Genomic DNA, 23,912 nt, shown 5'->3' on the forward strand with positions numbered 1-23,912 from the left:
TTTTAGAAAAGGTGCTATTAAACAAAACGTGCCTGCCACTTCATCAACTTCTACGGTGATCCAAACTCTAACATTTAAATCCCATTAGGCCAATAATGTCAGGTAACTACTTAAAATGGGCTCTTACTAATTCAAACTCGACAGGGCTTTCGAAGGGTCCGAATTGTCCATAGCTGTTATAAAATCCAGTATAGTGTGACATTTGGTTAAACGTAACTTTTACTGATCATAAGGCCATATTTAAACTGGTTTTTAAGGAAAAGCGTTTAAAATATCACCCCAGACGAGGAAATTGAGTGGAATGAGATAGCAACTATTTGTATTTTACTTTCAGTTCATTTTGATCCGAGACGTACTTGTCGGTCCAATTCGGACCGGACGGGGCGGACGGTCTTGCTCTTTTTACGTTAAAGTGAAAAGGATAGATGGGCTAGGGTCGAGCATGAGGGTACGTGGTCGCGTAAATGATGCGTGGAAAACGTTGACAGGGGCATTGCACGGCTATTTTCGTTTATAGATGGATGTTGTGTTTTCGAATAGTTCTTAGGGTACCGTAGTCAACGAAGAACCTTTATAGTTTCGCATGTATATGTGTGTGTTGTCTGTCTGTCACACTCAGTGACCCCTAAATGTATGTATGTCAGTAAATACTATATTATTGACACATTTAGAAAATCTAGCTAAACGAACGGCGCTAATTCAAAAAACGTGACGACACCAAATATCTTAAAATCGGAACAAAAATTACATAAACGAAAATTTACTAACCCTTCTCCAACTTCCAAACTGGGCAAATAGGGACATGTGTTACAATCTCGAGATAGTGCTTAGCGATATCGCGACCGCTAAATCGGCAATAACCAACACCTAGAGCGGCATTCTGATTTCCAAAACTGTGTCTCATTTGATATTCATAATTATAATACGAGTAAGTATATATAAGTTGGTTACTCACAGAGAACATAAGCTAATACTTGTTTTTTGCCTCTTGATACGATACCTAGAAAGTAATATTATGTAAATATCAAATCAATAACATTATTTTACAATCTGAATACCACTCCTAATGGATTAAACACCGCAACTACAATACGCCGAAACCCTTTATTGCCCCAGATATAAGCTTTAACCATCTGTTTGCATGCAGTTGAGTGTTTTAGCCCATATGGGTAAAACACTCAACTGCATGCAAATAATAATAACACGGGTTTGGTCATTACAGAGAAAGGACACTTTTTAACAATTACATCTAAGAGTTAGAAGCTAAAATTAGGTTTTTGGAAGCTCAAAAAAGTCAAACAAAGGGGCATAGCTGTAGGTTACTTCAAATTGTAGTATACTTCAAATTGTGTAACAATATTTTCCAAAATGTTAATATCCACAGGGGAGAATGGGGACAACTTGGTATGTATAGTATCTCTTTTTGTATTAGTTTGTGTAAACGATGTGTAATTTTATTTTTCGCCATATTTTATGTCTCTTTCTTTTATGTTGCTTTCTTTTTGTCTGTTACCTTCCGTGATTCTCACCTGATGGTCTCATCGGAAGATCAGCGCTGGAAGTCGCCAGCAGCATGCTGAGATCAGCAGCCATACTTAAAATTTTCTATTAGGGTTCCGTAGGTACCCAAAGGGTAAAAACGGGACCCTATTACTAAGACTCCGCTGTCCGTCTGTCTGTCTATCACCAGGCTGTTGAAATTTTCACAGATGATGTATTTTTGTTGCCGCTATAACAACAAATACTAAAAAGTACGGAGCCCTCGGTGCGCGAGTCTGACTCGCACTTGGCCGGTTTTTTTAAAATTATTATCAAAATTAGAGAAATATTGCAGCTTGCAGGCGTAATTTTAATGAATAATAACGAAGTAATTACGCTTACGGCTCACAAAAGTAATGGTAAAACCGCAAAGTTTAAATGGTTTAAAACTCGGGCTTAATTAGCCAGAAGCTCTAACAAGGCTAGAGATTCAGCATTTCAGTTTTAAGGGCCTGCTTTATACCGACACAGTTTTCATAGGATAAGCTCTTTTCATGTATTTTTATGTCATTAGGGATCTTAAGGGTACAAAGTGACTGAAATTTTGCGATAACAGGGACGTTTGTAAATTGGACAATTTGGACATACAAGGATTAGACGTACAGGTATTGGAAGTTTCAGGAGTTGGACATACAGGGATTAGACGTTCAGGGAAACTGGACGTTCGGGGAGTTGGACATTCGAGGCGAGACTCGAGGAATTTATAGTAGTTATTAGCTAATATCAGGTGAACGTATTCGGCTTGGGCGGATTGCATGTCTATGCCAAAAAAAATCGCTGCAGAATTATTTTAGTCTTACTCTAGAACACTTAATATAATTATTCTCTGTATAAAAAAAAAACCGGCCAAGTGCGAGTCGGACTCGCCCACCGAGGGTTCCGTAATTTTTAGTATTTGTTGTTATAGCGGCAACAGAAATACATCATCTGTGAAAATTTCAACTGTCTAGCTATCACGGTTCATGAGATACTGGTGACGTGCTGGTGACATACAGACGGACAGACAGACAGACGGACAGACGGACAGCGGAGTCTTAGTAATAGGGTCCCGTTATTACCCTTTGGGTACAGAACCCTAAAAACTAGCTTTTGCCCGCGACTTCGTCTGCGTGGAATCAGTAACAGTAGCTAGAGTAAGTTTAGCGCCTGGAGAAAGTGTAATAGCAATAATTCAATTTAGGCATAAGCTTAATTGCTTATTGACATCAATTATCAGGCAACTCCCCAGGCACCCCCCTTTTCACTCTCTTTGGGGATGATTTCCGACATAAAAACTATCCTATGTCCTTCCCCGGGACTAAAACTATCTCTATGCCAAATTTCAGCTAAATCGGTTCAGCGGTTTAAGCGTGAAAAAGGTAACACACAGACAGGCAGACTCGCATTTATAATATTAAGTATGGATATTAGTATGGATTATAATATAAGTATGGATATGGATATAACGTATATAATGACACTCCCTCACTTTGTTCTAATCTAGTCGGTGCAAAGTTAAAGTTAGCTTAGACGAACTCTAATTCATACTAATATTATAAATGCGAAAGAGTGTCTGTCTGTTTGTCCAACCGATTTACTTGATATTTGGTATCCTACAGATAGTTTGAGTCCCGGGGAAGGACAAAGGATACTTTTTATCCCAGAACTCACGCCTCAAGGGGGTGGAAAGTGGGCGGAGTATGAGGAATACATAACCGCTGAACCGATTTTGATGAAACTTGGTATGGGGATAGTTTGAGCTGTGGGGAAGGATATAGAATTTTTTATCCGCGAAATCATCCCTTAAGGGTGTAAAAAATGGGGTGAAAATTTATAGAGTGGACCAATTTGGGGGTGAAAAAGGATGGATTCAAAAGCAGACTTGTTTAAAAATTAAGGTACCCAAATTACTAATTCCACGCAGACGATGTCGCGAGCAAAAGCTATTCAATTTTTAATAAGTCTTTAGCGGCAGGTATATAATAGTAACTATAAGTATTCCACGTTTCATGAATCCAAAATTTAACGTAAATAGAGGCATGAAATTAGTAGGTATGCACGTAATACGACTTACACGGGTAAACCCGAAAATCCTACCACAGTCCGGTATGGGCAATGCATGCGGTCGGGTTTAACGGTGGACTGCCACAGATGCGACTTTACAACTTTACAATGGGAATTTAATTTTTTTTTTCTCTGAAAATTTCAACTGTCTAGCGCATCACGGTTCATGAGATACAGGCTGGTGACAGACGGACAGACACACAGACAGACAACGGATGTCTTAGTAATAGGGTCCCGTTTTTACCCTTTGGGTACGGAACCCTAAAAACGTCGTTCGATACACGTGCGGAAATGTCATTCTTCACTCGTCCAGAGTTTTGTTCTCATTTTAAAACTACAAAATAAGTTTTGTACCTATTAATATTAATACCAACCTAAGCATTAAACCACACAACATCTGAGTCATATAAATACAAGCTAAACTTTTTTAAACTTCCAATCACTATTTCAAACACTATCAATATTTAAGTCACAGCGAGCAAAACTGATTTATTTATTAATTTAACATACGAAACTTGACCGAAAATTCGAAAACGGGGCGAACCCGCGCCAAACCGTTCCGTTCCGACGCTCAAGGTAGCACTGAGGCATAGCGGTTTCGGCCCTGCATACGATTTTCCCACTGTTCCTTTCCTTCTGTTAGTTCCCTGCGCAAACCTGCGGAGAACTTTCCACGTGGTTTGATTTATTTATTTACATTGCATTTCACGCCATCTCGTGGGTGGTAGATGTAACTAGTCAGCTTTTGTTAACAGCGCCATCTAGTCTGTCTTTTTGCAAGTATAGTTTGGTATCGCATTGAAGTAGTTTAAGAATAAACTTACAGATGACGCTACCAATACCAGTACGAACATTTTATTGAAAATGTTTTATATATTTTATATTAAATATTAATAATAATAAAACAGAAATTTATAATCAAGTGTAAGCAAAGCTTATTAATAAAGTTTATTATAGTTGGTCAAACCAAATTGTCAGTAAATAAGAACAAAAAAACTATATAATATTGTCTTCGGTTACCGCGATAGTTACTCATGAAATAAAACTATGAAAACGGATTATATCGCGTATATTGAATTTATAATACATCCCGACGTTTCGAACTCTTTACAGCGTTCGTGGTCAACGGGGCTCGTGGTCAACCCGTTGACCACGAACGCTGTAAAGAGTTCGAAACATCGGGATGTATTATAAATTCAATATACGCGATATAATCCGTTTTCATAGTTTTATTTCAAAAAAACTATACTCATCCTTTTCTTTTGGGTGCTAGTACTAGTGTAAGACAAAGATAGTATGATTCTCTCTGTCTATGTTTGAAATGAGACAGTCCTTTGACAAACTATAATTTATATTTGTTTGTTTGACAGTTCATAAAAGCGGGGAATTTTATTTTCACTGGCAATACTGCCGGTTCTTTCAAATTTTCTGGAAAGGTGTACGTACCGTCCACGAAGATTGTCACGCTTTCCTTTTATTTTAATTTGTTACCTTTTCATAAGGAAGCTATTAATTTTATTTATATTTTTGTATTAAGTAGCCCTAAAATTTAAGTAGAAACTACAAAATGAGTACGATATTGGAGAAAATTGCGGCTATAGAGTCCGAGGTTGGTAACAGAGGTTATGAGTTAAATTCGCGAATTTCTGCAATTATTGTGAATTAACCGTTGCAATTTCAGCCTTTATTCGACTATTCGGAGTTAAAAATCTAGTGACAGACCGTGAAATAATATAAACTAGTGTGAAAAGCTAAACTCTGCGATGTATTTCAGATGGCTCGAACGCAAAAAAATAAAGCAACAGCGTTGCATTTGGGCTTACTCAAGGCCCGGCTCGCTAAATTGAGACGTGAACTGATCACCCCCAAGGGTGGCGGCGGTGCTACTGGCGAAGGTAAGGTTTTGTTATCAATATTTACTTGTCCTCTCATAGAAGCAAAGCAGCTGCGTTATATGCTTCCTAAAGCATATGGCATAAGGCCGATTTATATTAATGTGTAAAACAGAAACTATTTTAACATTTTTAAACACACTACCTATTTTTAATTCATAGTTGTATTTGTAGTTGTACTTATAAATATACACAAAATCATTCCGGTTCCCAAAATCCCGGGGTATGATCATAACTATAAAAATAATACTTAGGAAGTAGTAAAACAGATAGAAATAGTCAAAATGTTTTAAGAATGGATGGGCTACTTGATCATGCAATCACACTTGATAACAGAGCATTCCACAGGCGGTCCCGTAGTAACATACACATTTTATTTCTTGTATTGAACTGTGATAGCTAGACAGTTGAAATTTTCACAGATGATGTATTTCTGTTGCCGCTATAACAACAAATACTAAAAAGTATGGAACCCTCGGTGGGCGAGTCCGACTCGCACTTGTCCGGTTTTACAAATTTTAATGGGTCATAAAATCTTGTTGATTATTATTCAATCTCTGCACCAACTGCATTGCCAATCTTTATATTTCAAGGATTAATAATATTTTGTATATGATAATTGATAATGATAAGGGACAGAATTATATATACCATCTACTGTGAACTATATAGTTTTTGTCCCTTTTAGTGACTACTGACTAATGAAGAATATTGATGATGATGATTTATTCCTGTTATTCCCTCATTAGGGACATAGGGCTCGCAGAAGAATCTTCCATTTGCCACGATCTTGAGCGGCTACTTCCAGCTCTTTCCAGTCGAGTCCAGTTGAGCCAGCCTCTTTCTCAACTGATCGCCTCCATGTAGTACTGCCAGCCGAATGCCAGCGGAGACCCTGCTTGGCCAGATGGCTGTCCGGCCTACCTCACTTCCTTTCAAGGATTTCCCGTCCTATGGGTTTCTGCTCAGTCATCTGAGATGGTTCGGAAGAATATTAATTCATTGATATATTTCCCAAATTCCAGGTTTCGACGTCGCTAAAACTGGTGACGCGCGTATCGGTTTCGTGGGCTTCCCATCAGTGGGCAAGTCAACATTGCTGTCCAATCTTGCCGGAGTGTACTCTGAGGTGGCAGCGTACGAATTCACCACGCTCACTACTGTGCCCGGCTGTATTAAATACAAGGGGGCTAAGATACAGGTATGATACAGGGATGTTGCGAATATTCGCATCCGCATCCGCAACCGCGGAACTTCCGCATTGTTTTCAACATCCGCATCCGCATAAAGTCGATGCGGAGCTTAATGCGGATGCGGATGTGGAACAGGTAGGTGCAGGAACGTCTTAGCGGCGGCGTAGGTGCTAGGTAATTTCGTCATTGGCCAAGAGGAATCTCGTTTCGTTTTTGTGATTAGTCGATTGAGCACTTTAGCATATGATGGACAGCGACAAGAAGTGAAAAGTTAGTTTTATTTGGACTTTAGAATAGTAATGCGATTGTAGGGCACCTATATACTCGTATTCTTGTTCAAATACTAGGTTTCGTTTTTTATAATAAAAAAATGCTGAAATTCAATATTTGACGTTTTTTTATGTGTCTAATCTTGTTTGTCAACATTGCAGTAATAATAAGGTATTTTAGCCTCATTTACTTTCCAGCTTCTCGATCTCCCCGGTATCATCGAAGGCGCGAAAGACGGCAAAGGTCGAGGTCGCCAGGTCATCGCGGTCGCCCGCACCTGCAGTCTGGTGTTCATAGTGCTGGACGTGCTGAAGCCTCTGCAGCACAAGAAACTGCTGGAGCACGAGCTGGAGGGCTTCGGGCTGCGGCTCAACAAGCAACCGCCGAATATATACTTTAGGAAGAAAGATAAAGGAGGGATCAATTTGAATACTACGGTAAGTTTCTTTATTTTTAACAGTGTTAGTGGAGACTTGGAGAGAGTGACAGTGGGAGTGACGTTGGGGTTTACTTCAGTGGTGCAATGTCACTATTACCCTCATTTATTGAATACTACGGTAAGTTTCTTTATTTTTAACAGTGTTAGTGGAGACTTAGAGTTGGAGTGGCATGGGGGATTACTTCAGTGGTGCAATGTCACTATTACCCTCATTTATTGAATACTACGGTAAGTTTCTTTATTTTTAACAGTGTTAGTGGAAACTTAGAGAGAGTGGGAGTGGCGTGGGGGATTACTTCAGTGGTGCAATGTCACTATTGCCCTCACATCATCAGTGCTAAAGACTAGCAGTGCCGCCTGCATTCTAGTGTTCATAATACTGGTTGTACTGAAACCGTTGGCATTGGCAGCATAAGGAGCTGCTGGAAAATGAGCTGGAGGGCTTCGGGCTGCGGCTCAACAAGCAGCCGCTGAATATATACTTTAAGAAGAAAGATAAAGGAGGGATCAACTTAAATACTATGGTATGTTTGTAACTTTTAGAGACCCATACCCAAAGGGAGACAAACAGAACCTTATTACTAAGCTCATTCTTACTGTTTGTCAGCGGACTCTATCTCTAGAAATATTAGTACTAATTTTTTTAAAATGTGTTGTGGTGAAACAAAACAAGTGGACGAAAACTAGAGCCGGACGAAAACTAGTACAATGATCCTAACTAGTTATGGCAACGTTAGCTGTAGATCGACATTATGTACGTACTTATTAAGCATGCATAAAACATTTGATTGATTGATTGAATGCATGCAAGGACCAACATCACATTGTGATCATTATTTCTCGAAGCTAGCAATCCTAGACATAAATTCATACCCCCATGGTGTGAAATTGATTCGACTATGGTCCGTGTGGCTTCCGGATCTACTTTTATGACAGAAATCTGTAATTGGAGTACACAAATTTTATTATTTTTTAACAATATGACAATGACATACATACATACATATAATCACGCCTATTTCCCGGAGGGGTAGGCAGAGATCACGGATTTCCACTTGATACGATCCTGACATACCTCTTTCGCTTCCTTCACTTTCATAACATTCCTCATACACGCTCGCCGGTTTAGGGTGCTCTTGAGCCTTTCTTCAGGTTACAATGTGAGATCTTGTTTAATGCTGATTTAAATTGTTACAGTGCCCACAATCTGAGCTCGACATAGAAGCAGTTAAGACCATCCTGTCCGAGTACAAGATCCACAACGCAGACATAACTCTTCGCTACGATGCAACCAGCGACGATTTTATTGATGTCATCGAAGGCAATAGGATATATGTGCCTTGCATCTATCTGCTCAATAAAATTGGTCAGTATCAGTCAGTAATTGCTAGGTGTACGACTGGTGCTGCCCTCATTTTGTGGGTTTTTCTGTTATGTTTATGTTGTTTATGTTAAATCTTTTTTTTTTTTTATCTTGTTTTTATGGAGGCTTTGGACACTCTAGGTGAACATGTCAGCCTCATGGGTGCTATCATAGTTACCTACTCAAGGGAGAGGTCAATAAAGTGGTAAACACTGATTGCTTTGTCCGATATAGGCTCTGCCAACCAACAATTGATCTGTCCATTGTGCATGGAGCCCAGACTACCAAAAATCCAAACCAAAAGTCTGAATTCCGGACGCATTCCAACAACACGTGAGACAAGTCATCAGTCTTCTGACAGTTTGCACACAGTGGTGACGATTTAACACCCATCATGCAAAGAAATTTATTTGTAGGGATGTGTCCGGACCGGACTCGGAAAGCTGAGACTAACACTTTTCTAGAGAGGTTGGCAGAATCAAACCAGGGTATCCACAAGGGTCTATCTTGAATTGTTCTGTACCAGATATGTTACATCTTATGAAGTAAAATTAATTTCAACGGCTGCCTAGCATTACTCATACTCATTTATTAAAAAAGTTCTCTTACTAGAAAAGTTAACTCGTTTATTGAATTACTTGCTACCTGATTACCGGAGAATGGTAATTAAGAAAGGGTGAAGCGCTGGTGGCCTAGCGGTAAGAGCGTGCGACTTGCAATCCGGAGGTCGCGGGTTCAAACCCCGGCTCATACCAATGAGTTTTTCGTAACTTATGTACGAAATATCATTTGATATTTACCAGTCGCTTTTCGGTGAAGGAAAACATCGTGAGGAAACCGGATTAATCCCAATAAGGCCTAGTTTCCCCTCTGGGTTGGAAGGTCAGATGGCAGTCGCTTTCGTAAAAACTAGTGCCTACGCCAATTCTTGGGATTAGTTGCCAAGCGGACCCCAGTCTCCCATTAGCCGTGGCAAAAATGCCGGGACAACGCGAGGAAGATGATGGTAATTAAGAAAGGTGAAGTCCCTTTTCTATTATTGGACTTGTCGTCTTACAAGTTTTACGACCAACGTTTCAATTGCATTTTTTTCTTTAAGTTTATTTTTATTAGATTAACTAAACGCCGCGGTTGTTATCGGAATCGTGTCCCAAAGGTGCGAAACTCGTTGGTACGACCCAGAGTCCGACTCGACCTCCGCGTTGTTAAAAAATGAATGTAAAAACCTTTTTCTCACTCTTACCAGATCAAATCAGCATAGAAGAGTTGGATGTGATCTACAAAATTCCCCACTGCGTGCCCATCTCGGCACATCACAGGTGGAACTTTGACGACTTACTTGAGAAGATGTGGGAGTACCTCAAGCTCATCAGGTTAGCTCAATCTCTCAATGCCAGTAGTAACTATAGAGTGATAAATCAGCATAGGTTGGACGTGACCTACAAAATCCTCCACTGCGTGCCCATCTCGGCACATCACAGGTGGAACTTAATTGACGACTTATTTGAGAAGATGTGGGAATACCTCAAACTCATCAGGTTAGCCTTCAGTCTCTCAATGCCAATAGTGTAACTATAGGGGACTAATCAGCATAGGTTGGATGTGGTGACGCTATTCTCCTCAAATCTTCTCGTTTTCCTGCAGAACCGAAGGACATCTTTGATACTTATCATTATTTATCCACCAGGATATACACCAAGCCCAAAGGACAGCTGCCAGATTACAACTCGCCCGTGGTTCTGCACGCCGACAGAACGTCCGTAGAAGACTTCTGCAACAAGCTGCATAGATCCATTGTGAAGGAATTTAAATAGTAAGTACTACTTTTTATTAGTATTATTTTCTACCTATTAAAGAGGGCGGCTTCTAAGATAAATTTGACTACCGGTCTGGCCTAGTGGGTGACTCTGCCTGTGAAGCCGATGGTCCTGGGTTCGAATCCCTGTAAGGGCATTTAGTAGTAGTAGTAGTAGTAAATCACTTTATTGTACAAAACAAAAATTGTTAACATGAAATTCATATAAATTCATTTATTTGCATTGCATTTATTTTTTTATTTTTTATTTATTTGGCATTTATTTGTGTGATGATCACAGATATTTGTTCCTGAATCATGGGTGTTTTCTATTTAAGTGTTTATATATTATATACATAAGGGTTTTTAAAAGCAAAACAAAGGGTATGGTGAGTTAAGCCTTATGCAATACCCTTATAAAACCCCGATAAGGGATAGCGGGCCGGTCCCTGCTTATTGCACATAAAACATAAGGACCCTTAGACTTATATTGACCGGGATATAGAACGTGATTACCTTTTGTATTATTTGTGAGCTCCTGATATTTCGACGGATCGTAACGTTGAAAGCGAACGCAGCCGACGCGCAAGAATGAGGGTAGACCCAGCGCGGTCTACACAACTTTGACACCCACCTGCTATCTTCAGTCACCCGTGAAAATGATGCATGCAACTGCGTCGAAATATCGGGAGCTCACAAATAATACAAAAGGTAATCACGGTCTATATCGCGGTCAATATAAGTCTAGTGAAACTAACCGTGAATCATTCAAAACTCTATATGGACCCTTCTCTGGAAAGCCACAAATTTGAAACTAATAATAACTTATTTTATTCCAGCGCCCTAGTATGGGGTTCATCAGTGAAACATCAGCCGCAAAAGGTCGGCATAGAACACATACTAGCCGACGAAGACGTCGTACAAATCGTCAAGAAAGTATAGACCGTACCATCTACCCAGTTACATTGTATTACCTCAGCCACAAACTCGACGAGTGGCATGGGAAGTAGGCAGAGACGTAGTGTGGCCACGCTACTGCCCGCCGCCATACCACAGATTAATAAATAGTTACTACGTAACATATACATCATTCCCATACAAAAGCGAAAATACCTACGCTATAATAGCCTACAAAATCTTAATAATAATATCTGCTGCTCAGGACGAGAAGAAATGTACCATAAGTACGCGCACTAAGAGTCGAGACTGCCTTGCTCGCCGTGCGAGTCACGTGCCAACGCGTCATCGTAAGAATGCGCTAGGGTTGTACCTATGATGATTATTGTAATAAAACGAATGTTGTGAATCAACCATATTTTTTTTTAGTCAATCAAATATTTAAAAACAACACTTAAAATACCTGACTCAAAAATCGAATATAAACTGACTGAATCTGACTCAAAAAACTCCTTAATTTACGATTTACCTACTTATGTTCAAAGAAATAAAATGGTGACAAAATTCATAAAGATTTAAAATACTACTCACCTTTCTTCGTCTCTCGGCAATGAAAAAAACGACAAATTTCCTTTGTTTTTTGACTTCTATCACCCATTAACTACACAATAATTACGTGGTTAAGGCCGTTCCATCGGTTTGCCACTGTCTTTGTCACATTTCGCAAGAAAGAACGGGAAAGAACATACGCGCCAAGTGTCAATTTTGATCGAATTTTGTCGGTTTTTATTTATTTTAAAAACGTTACCTTACAATATCGAAATTCTAAAGCTATGAAATTACTATTTATGTTAAAATTGTTTTTTCTTCTTTTTTTGTTTATAGTATCACATAATAAATAACCGAGTAAAGTAGGATTAAAAGTCCGAGTTAGAGGTTACTTTGGGACTTAATTGTATCGAGCGAAGTGTCATAATTCGTGTATCGGAAGCTATGTTGTTAAAGATAATATAGTCAAGAACTACATATATTTTTTCCACGTCTACGAATATCAACGCCTCTTAGAAAAACATGATCATATAAGGAGATTTTTCATCTTCTGGCTCAGGGAACCGCCTTAAGGCATTTCGAAGCGTAAGGCGGGAAACGTGCGATGAGAGCGCTCAGGCGGGCATTCGGCGGCCCTCTGTCGGTTGTATCGTCGACGATACGCCGAGCGGTAGATAGCGATATAGCGCGTGGCCTTGAGCGAGTGGCGGAGGCCTTGCCATACTGCCCTGCATACTTCCCTCACTACTTCACATACCTCTTTTCGAATGTGTGGCCGGGGTATATGAGGACCCGCATGCCGCTGCGGTCTGCGAGCAAAACATCATTGCATGGGTGGTATTATACTATTGTTCAGTTAGATTTGTTTTCAAACGACAGAGTTATATATTTTTGTGAGATCAGAACGAAACGTGAGGATATGATTTCGAGTGTTGAAAATTATATTTGAACTTTAGAAGTAATACAAAATATGACAGCTAAAGTAGATTGCGCTATAGCTTCATTTTGTAATAACTGGATAATCAAACATTATATTATGTATTAATATGTGACGTTTTTAAGCAAAAGGTACCACATTATCGCTTGCCATTAGGGCGGTCTGACAGGTTATTCGTATAAAGATTCAAGCAAATTTCGTCCTTATGGAAAGCGACAGTGTGGTACATTTTGATTGAAAACGTCACAAATGAAAATTTGATTACCCGAATTAAATTACATTAATTTAGTACAGTCGTGTTCACAAACATCTCTACAACACATCTCAAAGTGGTTTTCCTATCCAATTTAGGTATTTGTCTAATGTTTATTTGCATTTCACATTTTTTCTTAGAGAGATTGAGACGTAATGCACATTGGATCAAGAAATTGGACAGGTGGGTACTCTAACAAAACGCGTATATTACGACCGCTAGGTGGCGCAAGCGCGAGCAGGCGTCCGTTCCGTAGCGGTGCGCGGCAACTACTATGGCTAGACACCAAACTTGGTGTCGGCCGCACGTACTTGTAGCGACGCGACGAAATCGCCACGCCTGACACTGACAATGAGGTCGTGTCTATATATTTTTGGAACATTGGCTTGTAAAGATATTTGTGAACGACTGTACAACATTTATACAAGTTATTTGGGCTATAAAAAAGGGTATAATATAAACGTTTTACATAACAATAAAACGATTATTATGTGCCGAGAGAAAGCACAGCGTCGCATTATGAAGAAGCTATGTGTTAACTCACCTGTTGTCAGATCGTTTCATTCGATTTCTGAACGATTTTCGAGTTCCCGAACGAAACTGTCTGTCAAATGTCACCAGAAGGCGCGAATGGCGTCCTAACTTCTAACTTGTCAATAGTAAATAGTTGTCAATGCGTACTTCACCAGGAAGAACCTTCCTGCGACGCTGTGCTTTCTCTCGGCACATAATAATCGTTTTATTGTTATGTAAAACGTTTATATTATGTGCCTTTGGAAAGCACAGCGTCGCATTATGAAGACGTGTTTGTTATCTGCTGGTGACAACTACACACGCAATGATGATTACTTGATTGGAATGAACACAAACAGATTAGAAAGGATAACCCTTTATTAAAGTATTGGACATACCATGGACATACAAAATAAACAAACTTAAAGCATGAGTCTATTTTTCATAGGAACTAAAATTATAACACTCATAATAGTCTTATTTCTCATAGAAATTAATTTACATGAGATCAAATCTATTCGATTCTCATCGATTATGATAGTAAGTAGTACGAAGGACCCGGGTATGTCCATAAACTACGTCCGGACCTGGGTATGTCCTTAAGCTATGTCCAAAAGAGAGGTATGGGCACTGCGAATGACATCTCGCTTTGTGTGGTAGGGCACAGGACAGCGGATGTCATTCCAGATCCAGAGCAGAGCCCAACTGGGGAAGTACCTCCACCTTACAGAAAACCGCAGCCAAATAACACTAGACCCTACTCATAGTGTTGTGTTCCTGCTGGTGAGTAAGGTTGCCAGAGCTCGAGGGAGAGGAGTGTTAGGGTCGGCAACGCGCATGTAACTCCTCTGAAGTTGCAGGCGTACATAGGCTACGGAGACTGCTTAACATCAGGCGGGCCGTATGCTTGTTTGCCACCGACGTAGTATAAAAAAAATTAGTAAATAAACAAACTAAATGCTAACGAAGTTCTCAAATAGATATTAGTATTAAAATTATCGCGTTCCTGTGCCTTTGAAATCTCTCGGCAGTAGTGCTTGGTAAAAGTATTGTGGCTCTGCCAGTTACCTCTTTGTAGGATCTCTTCTATTGGTCGCTCTTCCAGCCAACCCAAAGATGCAATCGCCGAGCGGCAGCTGCCTGGTGGGGCATCTATGCCTGCATCTCGAAGTACTGAACGCACCCATCCTCCAATTCATGTCCGGGATGCCGGTCTGACTGTACCTCGAATGCTAATAAATAAACTACTGATGTTTTCACCTTTCCTCCTCTCCTGGGTCTTTTCCACATACCGACGGGTCCATGTCACTGGGCATATGCCCTCAGAAATGTGGCGTCTTAATTCCCATCCTGACTGTCGTCTTGGGCCCCTGTCGGTCTTCGAACCAAATGAAGGCCAGAACTGAATAGCCTCTCCGAGGTCTCTATATTGAGTCTCTGATATCTTCAGCAGTGTGAGATCATGTATCCTGCGACCCGAAGCTAAAAGTAGTATGGTAGCTGTTCTTCGCGCGGCTTCAAATAAGGTGTCTTCAGCTGGAGTGTTACTGAGCCCATCTAACACTCGTCTGCAATCCCAAATTGGAGGCTTATGGGGAATTGGCTTTGAATTTTGAATAGCCTTCAAAGTAGCTTTGACTAAAAAAACTAGAGAAGACCTCCGTAGCTTGACCACAATATGTGGAAATTGCTGATTCTTGTAGTAACATGGAATTGTAAGAGATACCCTCCTCAGTGTAGGTTTTAGCTAAAATCCTAGCTACTTCCTCTGGCTTTGGTGTCCTACAGTCTACCTTATTTTCTGTGCACCATCTTTTCCATCTTCTAATGGCAGGTATATATGTACTTATGGTTGATTTTCTCCAACCTTACTTAAGCAAATTCTTTTCTCCCTCAGTCCATGTTGCTATCTTCCGGCCCCACCCCCAACTTTCCAAATCTGAAGCGCCAGCTTCTCTACCATTGGTAGGGTTCGGCCTGTTGTCAGATCTATCAGTACCTCCTGTAATCTCTGTATCTTGAGAGGGTCCTCTGTCGCTCGTGACAGCAGGTCCGCTCTCCAGAATGGTTGACTCCAATTTGGCGTTACCAACAAGAATGTGCCCCGAGCACTGTTTTAAGTGCGTCAACACTCGTGGTATCAAATTTGGCGGAGGGAAAAGCCATGCAAGATTGTAGTCCCATCTCTGACTGAATGCGTCGATAAAACTTGCTCCACGATCTGCTGGGTCTATGCTGGCGTATCTTGCGACGACTGCCGATCTTTTTGACGCGAATAGATCGATATCGGGCTTCCCCCACCTGCTGAACAACTCCGAGGTGGCTGCTGGAAGCAGGTGCCATTCTGGTAGTGACTGCCTCCGCGACAGGCGGTCTGCTATTGTGTTGTACCAGCCTGGCAGGTACTATGCTGATATCGTTATGTTCCATCGATCTACCATTGCCAGTAGTTGAAATGTGAGGTTTAGTAAACCTATGGACCTTGTTCCTCCCTCCTTTCGAATATAGGCTATTAGTGTCCGGTTGTCGGTCTGCAAAAGGACATGCGAGTTCTTCAAGGTCCGCCCCTGAGCCTTTATCACTGACAGAACTGCAAACATCTCCTTCTTGTTGCTGTGCCAGAGCTTTTGACGATTGTTCCATGTCCCTGCGAGTGTCAACCTGTCTAGATGTGCGCCCCATCCGATTCCGGACGCGTCAGTCGACAGGAAGTGTTGCACCGGAGGTAGGTGCATAGGTGCTGTTGCTTGGTGGATGGCTCCGAGCCACCATTGTATCGCCTTGAGTGCTGGGCCAGGGATGTCTCGCATGTTGCTGGTGTCCCTCCTGAAGGTGCGAGAAAATATTTGTAAGTGACGGGCAATGAAGTCGTCCTCTTGGGACCACAAAGCAAGCAAAGTTTAGGAGCCCCAGAAGGCGTTGCAACTCTCGAAGTTTGCAGGTTCCCCGAGACCCTAGCTTCTGTAGTTGCTGCACTATTGTTTCTTCCTTTTTTCTTGATAGCCCCATCCGATTGGATCTTGTCTCCCAAAGAATTCCTAGGTACTCTACTGATTCAGTGGGCGTCAGTATTTTCAGAGAGGACTTCTTTTGTATGGCTGGTACATTCAGCCATGCAGCAGGACCGCTCAGAGACTGAACCAGTTGAGAGAGGTTATGCCTATCAAATAAATATTCCTCGGTAGGCGGGATACTCCTCATAGCTCTCTGAATATTTTTATCGTGTATTTCTTGTAAAAGTCTCTCCCTTCTGGTGTCAATACACTCTGAACGCTTCCCACAAATTACCTTTAAACTGTCTTCTATGCACTTCTCGTATGTTGCCCACTGCTAAATCTCTCAGTTAATTTTTTGAATAATATGTCCGGGTTAAGCTCCCGTGGGCATTTAAACGCCCAATCTATTATGTCTTGCAGGCCTGAGCGAACAAGTTCCCCTTTGATCTAAAATCGCATTCGACAAACCTGCCATAACCTTCTCTGTTCCTAATAGGAGGTATTCCTTTTCTTTGGTGAACCGACATAGCGCTTCGTTTACTTTAACGTCTGTGAACGCTGGTGCGGCTGTAAAATTCTGTAGCGCCTTGGCGTATCGCACATCCTTCCAGGAGTTTAGACCAAAATGCTGGAGAGCTTTAATTGTTTCAACTCTCTCCGGTATTGCCTCCTTGACTATCTTGTTTTTATCCACGTCGCTCTCTAGTTTTCCGAAAACTAGCTCTATAGCGCTACCTGATGGGACCGTAAGGAATTCCAAAGTGGAAGTGCCCCCTTGTAGCGGTGGTGGGAGTGACGACGACGACGACGACGGCGGCGGCGGTGGTGGTGGCGGTGGTGGAGGTACCGCAGGCCACAACGAGCCGCCAATGTGCTGTAAACACTGGGTCAGATAGCCGACCTGACCCATGAGGGCATCTACACGTGGGTCGCCGATGCTCCGTTTTCCCCGAAAGGGTGGGTATTCAGGCTCCGACTCCGAGTCAGACGCCGAATTAGCCTCCGAGGCCGTTTTTGTGCCACTCTCGCGCTCGTCCTCACTCATCTTTCTCACTTTTTTTCTAACAATTTCAATTTTCTTGATTTTTAATGGCGGCGAGTTACACACGCAATGACAATTTAGGACGCGATTCGCGCCTTCTGGTGACATTTGACAGACAGTTTCGTTCGGGAACTCGAAAATCGTTCAGAAATCGAATGAAACGATCTGACAACAGGTCAGTTAACACATAGCTTCTTCATAATGCGACGCTGTGCTTTTCAAAGGCACATAATAATGATTTTATCCATATACTTACTAGCGACCCGCCCCGGCTTCGCACAGGTGCAATGCTGGTGTATTATACATATAAACCTTCCTCTTGAATCACTCTATCTATTAAAAAAACCGTATCAAAATCCGTTGCGTAAAAAAGATCTAAGCATACATAGGGACAGACAGACAGCAGGAAGCGACTTTGTTTTAAACTATGTAGTGATATACTTATCCATACTAATATTATAAATGCGAAAGTCCGTCTGTCTGTGTGTTACCTCTTCACGCTTAAACCGCTGAACCGATTTAGTTGAAATTTAGCCTAGAGATAGTTTGAGTTCCGGGGAAGGACACACTGGACATGGAATAGTTTTTATTCCGAAAATCATCACTTAAGAGGGAGAAAAGCGGAGTGGAATCATGGTAGAATTAAAAGAATTAAAAAAATTGCCTGATAATTTGTGTGCATATTATGTGCACAAATTAAGTGATTGCTATTACACTTTTTCCAGGCGCTAAACTTAATCTAGCTGCTGTTACTGAGTCCAAGCAGACGAAGTCGCGGGCAAAGGCTAGTAATAAATATATTTGAGACACTCAAAATTAATTGTTATTGTTTGACTATGAAATTCTATGTAGCAATGTTTGTATTGGTTTTTATACTATCTTGAAAGCGGCGCATTTACTAATGTAATAATTTCCTTCGTATCTTCTATAAGTTTGCCAATAATAAGTATGCAATAAGAAAAAATATATATTTTACGACCCCGAGAATGACTAAAAAGTACAATACAGCTATATGTATTATTATGTAGTACCATCTCACTCTAGCAGAAAAGACCTCTCGCTCTCACTGGAACTTTATTACTAAAGCAAGGACGCTAACCACAAACAATTTCATACATTTCCTATCTCTATCGCACGTGCATAATTATATTGTTGTCTCGCTCGCACAGTGGTATTGATCGCGGCATCATCGGCGGGACATGTCGGGCAAGCTCGGCCGAATTTCACCTTCCCATACAAACGGAGTTTCGTTCTCATTTTAAAACTACGCGTTGGATTGTAATGAAATGAAATGAAATGAAAATGAAAGTATTTTATTTCATTAATAAAATGTTACATTACAAGGTTGGGACTTCCTTTTAAGTATATTATACCTGTATCAGGAAGCCCCGCTCCTCCGTAGCAACAAGTAGTTTTTAGTTTAACAAAAGCAGAAAGAAAACAAACGAAATAAAGCAAAACCAAAATTTATATGAGAAACTTAAATTCGCTGTATTGTTTTAACCTTTTGGACGCCAATGACGGATATATCGGCACCGCAGGTCCAACGCCAAAGACGGATTAATCGGTCAAAGACCACAGAGCAACATAGACTTACGTGCATGTGCATAAAGTTCAATTTGTGTTTTGACACTTCGGTGACGTGGCGTCCGTGTGACAGCTTTTGTGTTTGACACGGCGTCGAAAAGGTTAACGTATCTGAAGCTACATAAAGTAATTACAGACATAGATATACCTTATCCTATTGTAAGTACAAAGTTTCAGAGCAATCTAGCTAGTCGTTTTAAAATGAGAGCGTAACTACGTTTGTATGGAGAATTTTTCGTGCTTAGCGTCCATAGTTTAGTTACTAGTTCTAAAAGTACCTACATATCCGATTAGAGTTCTTTTTTTTTAACTAAAGTGTTTATTATTTATAATTATTACATTATAATTGTATATTTAGTCATTCTTATCACCAAACGTAAGCACAACATATTGTAATGTTACTATTTTGATTTACATTTACGAAACCGATTATACTATGTAGCACGCTAGCTAAACAACTAAAAAATAAATCAATTTAGGTTCTTTATGGCGCTTAGTTTATATTTTAAGGAAAATTTGTAATTCTATAAACTACATGTTGGCAGTACAACGATTATAGCCTTTGAAAAGAAATTAGAAAACTAGAAAAACAATGGTTACCAATAGGTAACCATGAACATTTAGATAAAGATAAAAGACATTTATTCGTGACGATCACAACACAAGTACGAACATGTACAGACAAAAACAGCAAGAAAAGAAGAGATCATCAAGTGTGCATCACGAAATGGACCCAACTCAGCATAATGCTAGCTATAAAGCCAGCGCTGGTCTTCCGTAGGGCCCATTCGGTGATGCCACGACAGATAACACACAAATATACATATTAAAACATTACAAAGATACACACAAAGAATACCTAATTATATACAAACATATTAACCAAACCAAAAAGAAATACATGAAGAGCACAAACAAAAATAAAAAAACAAGTATACAAGAAAAAAAGAAAAACATTCAAGAAACAAACAAACAAATCCATAGACAATTAATAATTATGAATGCGACCATACCACAGTATTACAATGAGGGCTATCGTTTTTTTGCTCACCAGTTGGCGCCTCTGTTGATGGTGGTCCAAAAGACTAAAGAATTTATTTATATTGTATAAATTATAATAAGTTGGTCAATTTAATTAAGTAAAGTTGTTTAGCTTAGCGCACTGCATACTAAATGGATAACTAATGTGGGATGTTATACATGTATTTGTATCTACAGAATGCTCAGTAAAGTGTAAATAAAAATATTGTTTTTTTTTTCTTTTCTCACATATTAGAAACCTTTAGATGACGTTAAAGCCTGACCAGGAATATATTTATGATCACGCGCCATGTTGCGGAATTTCACTGGAACTAACTTTTTCATACTATGGTCTCGGGCAACATACGAGATCATTTACCGGCCCTAGGGAACGTAGAGCAACATTCTCTATGTTCTACTAGGGTAACTCCTGCTCGGCGCGTCCCAGTCGCGGAGGCGGGCAACATCTCCACTTCAACTACCACACCACCACAACAACTACTAAGTTCGAGCAGGGACCAAGTTTCGCGTGGTATAGCGCGAATCCCATGCCCAGGGTTACGGGTGAAGACCTCAACGGCTACGAAGGCGGAAATGAAGTTCATTGGTACGGCAGAGTAGGCGCAGGAGGCAACCAGACCCCACTGTTGAGCTAATGCCACATATTGGCATCTCTAGGTCACTTTGGAGTTGCACTGCTAGGCAAGGTGGTGCAAAAGAAGAATGAAGAATGCGAATGCGAAGAAGAAGAATAATAGCGCGTCCCCCGTAAGCGACGGTCGAAGACACATATGCACAACATCACTCCGAATGGCTACCTGGAACGTGGGTTCCATGACGGGCAGAAGTGCCGAACTTAGTGAAGTTCTAAAAAGACGACAAATAGATGCATGTTGTGTTCAGGAGACCAAGTGGAAGGGGTCAAAATCAAGACAGATCGGCAATGGGTTCAAACTTGTTTACAACGGAACTACTACTGGCAGGAACGGGGTAGGCATAGTACTATCAGAACAACTGTCAGAAAGAATCGTCAGCATCGACCGGATAAGCGACCGACTTATGTCAGCTAAAATCGCCCTAGACAATCAACCATGCTTTAATATAATATCGGCGTATGCTCCTCAAAGTGGCATATCAGCTAGCGAAAAAGAAGCTTTCTGGGATGACCTTTACAAATTAATCCAAAATATACCACCTGAAGAGGCTCTGCATATAGGAGCGGACTTAAATGGTCACGTTGGTGTACAAAATACTAATGTCGAAAGATGGCACGGCGGCTTCGGCTTCGGAACTAGAAACAGTGATGGAGAAACCGTTCTACAGTTCGCGTCTAGCTGCGAATTAGCCATAATAAATACATTTTTCAAAAAGAAAGAAAACCACCTAATCACATACAAAAGTGGCAGGAATACTACGCAAATCGACTATACACTAGCAAGACGAAGACATCTTGGCAATTATAAAGATTGTAAGGTTATACCTGGAGAGCCGTTGACAACTCAACACAGAATCCTTGTCACCGTATACAAACTTCCAAACCCCATTAAAGCAAACAGAAAACAAACACCAAAACTTAAATGGTCATCGCTTAAGGAACCAGCAGGTGAGCGATTTATACAAGAGGTAGAAGGCTACGTAAAAACTATGAACACCACAGACCTGACAGCAGATGAAATGTGGAAGAAATTCGAAAAGTTTTGCATAAAATCTGCAGAGAATCATCTAGGGAGAACAAAAACTAAGAAAGGACCATTTAAAGAAACTCAATGGTGGCAACAGGATGTAAAGAATGCTATAGCTGCAAAAAAGGAGGCATTTCTAAAGTGGCAGACATCAAAGGATAGTAGAGATTTTAACAAGTATAAAGAACTTAAAAAGCAGTCTAAGAAACAAGTGGCTATTTCAAAAGCAAAAGCAACTAGTGCGTTTTATGAAAAGTTGGAATCAGCAGAAGCCGAAGTAGATATCCATAAAATTGCAAAGGCGCGCTACAATAAAACGAAGGACATTACATCTGTCAAATTTGTTAATAGTGCAAGCAAGAACCTTTTGACACAGGACAACGATATCAAAAAAAGATGGGCAGAATACTACAAAACCCTACTTAATATATCTCATCCCAGAGTTAGGGACTACAGCCCTCCGCCCGCAGTCCAGGAACCACTTCTTGCGATTTCCCCTGAGGAGGTAAAGAAGGCTATTCAACAAATGAAAAATAATAAATCGCCAGGCCCCGATGAAATACCCGCTGAAGTCTGGAAACGACTGGGAGCTCAAGGAGTATCGTGGCTTTACAATCTATTTAATAAGCTTCTTCAAGGCCAACCAATACCAGACTCCTGGCGAAATAGCTTTCTAATACCATTTTATAAAGGAAAGGGCGATGTAAGAGAGTGTAGTAATTACCGAGCTATCAAATTGATGTCACATACGCTTAAAATATGGGAGCGTGTCCTGAACAACCGACTGAACATAAATATCACCTTAACTCCAAATCAATGTGGCTTTGTACCAGAAAAGGGAACATCAGATGCTATTCAGACCATTAGAATACTACTTGAAAAAGCAAAGATCAACAAAACTAACCTACATATGGTCTTTATTGATTTGGAGAAGGCCTTTGCTCACGTCCCACGTGACCTTATCTGGGAAGCTCTTAGAAAACAACTTGTACCGGAATATTATGTCACTCTTATACAGGACATGTATAAAAGTGTTACTACTCAGGTACTTTGTCCAGCCGGAATAAGTGATAAATTTGATATCAAAGTAGGCGTACATCAAGGTTCTACACTTAGCCCTTTGCTTTTTAACACAACTATTGACTACCTCACAAAACATTGCCAGAGACCACTGCCTTGGAACATCCTCTATGCAGACGATGTTGCTCTTATATCGGAGGACTCAGCAGAACTCCAACAGAACTTCAATCAATGGATAAAAGCCTTTGAAGAAAATGGTTTGAGAATAAGTCGAACGAAAACAGAGCACATGTCTTGCGTCTTTGATGCTGACACAAACAGTAACAACATAAAGATCCTGTTAGGAGACACGCAACTACCAACTGTTAACCAGTTTAAATACTTAGGTTCTGTAATAAGCAGCGATGGGAAGATTGATTGCGACGTCACCCATAGAACAACATCAGGATGGCTAAAGTGGCGACAACTAACAAGCGTAATGTGCGACAGGAAAATGCCGATTAAAGTTAAGGGCAAAATGTACAAAACTGCGATAAGACCTGCGATTTTATATGGATCTGAATGTTGGGCAACCAATAAGAGCCATCTCCAGAAACTTCACACCACGGAGATGCGTATGTTGCGTTGGTCGGGAGGTGTCACACTAATGGATAGGGTCCGCAATGGCTACATAAGGGGAAGCTTCAAGGTCGCACCTATAGCTGACAAAGTGGTAGAAAAACTCCTCCGATGGTATGGGCACGTACAAAGACGCCCTGAAGACCACATAGTCAAGCTGGCTTTAAACTTGCCGACGATACAAAGAGGACGGGGAAGACGCCCTTCCACCTGGTTGACGACGGTCGAGAAAGACCTCAAAGAAACAAACGTCAATAAAGACAC

At 40.7% G+C, this 23,912-nt stretch overlaps 1 protein-coding gene across 1 annotated transcript; it reads left to right on the forward strand.

The window, feature by feature from the left end:
- Positions 1-5,000: 5,000 nt before the first annotated feature.
- LOC134745906 (GTP-binding protein 128up) lies at positions 5,001-14,632 on the forward strand. The gene is made up of 9 exons (XM_063680015.1): positions 5,001-5,191; positions 5,357-5,477; positions 6,500-6,675; positions 7,135-7,374; positions 8,574-8,742; positions 9,986-10,112; positions 10,427-10,552; positions 11,374-12,128; positions 12,565-14,632. Exons 1-8 carry the CDS (start codon positions 5,150-5,152, stop codon positions 11,474-11,476), a joined length of 1,104 nt encoding a protein of 367 aa, XP_063536085.1. The 5' UTR covers positions 5,001-5,149; the 3' UTR covers positions 11,477-12,128; positions 12,565-14,632.
- Positions 14,633-23,912: the final 9,280 nt, after the last annotated feature.

Source organism: Cydia strobilella, chromosome 12 (assembly GCF_947568885.1).
Source record: "Cydia strobilella chromosome 12, ilCydStro3.1, whole genome shotgun sequence".
Taxonomy (NCBI): domain Eukaryota; kingdom Metazoa; phylum Arthropoda; class Insecta; order Lepidoptera; family Tortricidae; genus Cydia; species Cydia strobilella.

Coding starts and splice junctions, on each gene's coding strand:
- LOC134745906 (XM_063680015.1), top strand. CDS start 5,150: ATGAGTACGATATTGGAGAAAATTGCGGCTATAGAGTCCGAG. Junction 5,192..5,356: donor TTGCGGCTATAGAGTCCGAG/GTTGGTAACAGA, acceptor GATGTATTTCAG/ATGGCTCGAACGCAAAAAAA. Junction 10,553..11,373: donor ATTGTGAAGGAATTTAAATA/GTAAGTACTACT, acceptor ATTTTATTCCAG/CGCCCTAGTATGGGGTTCAT.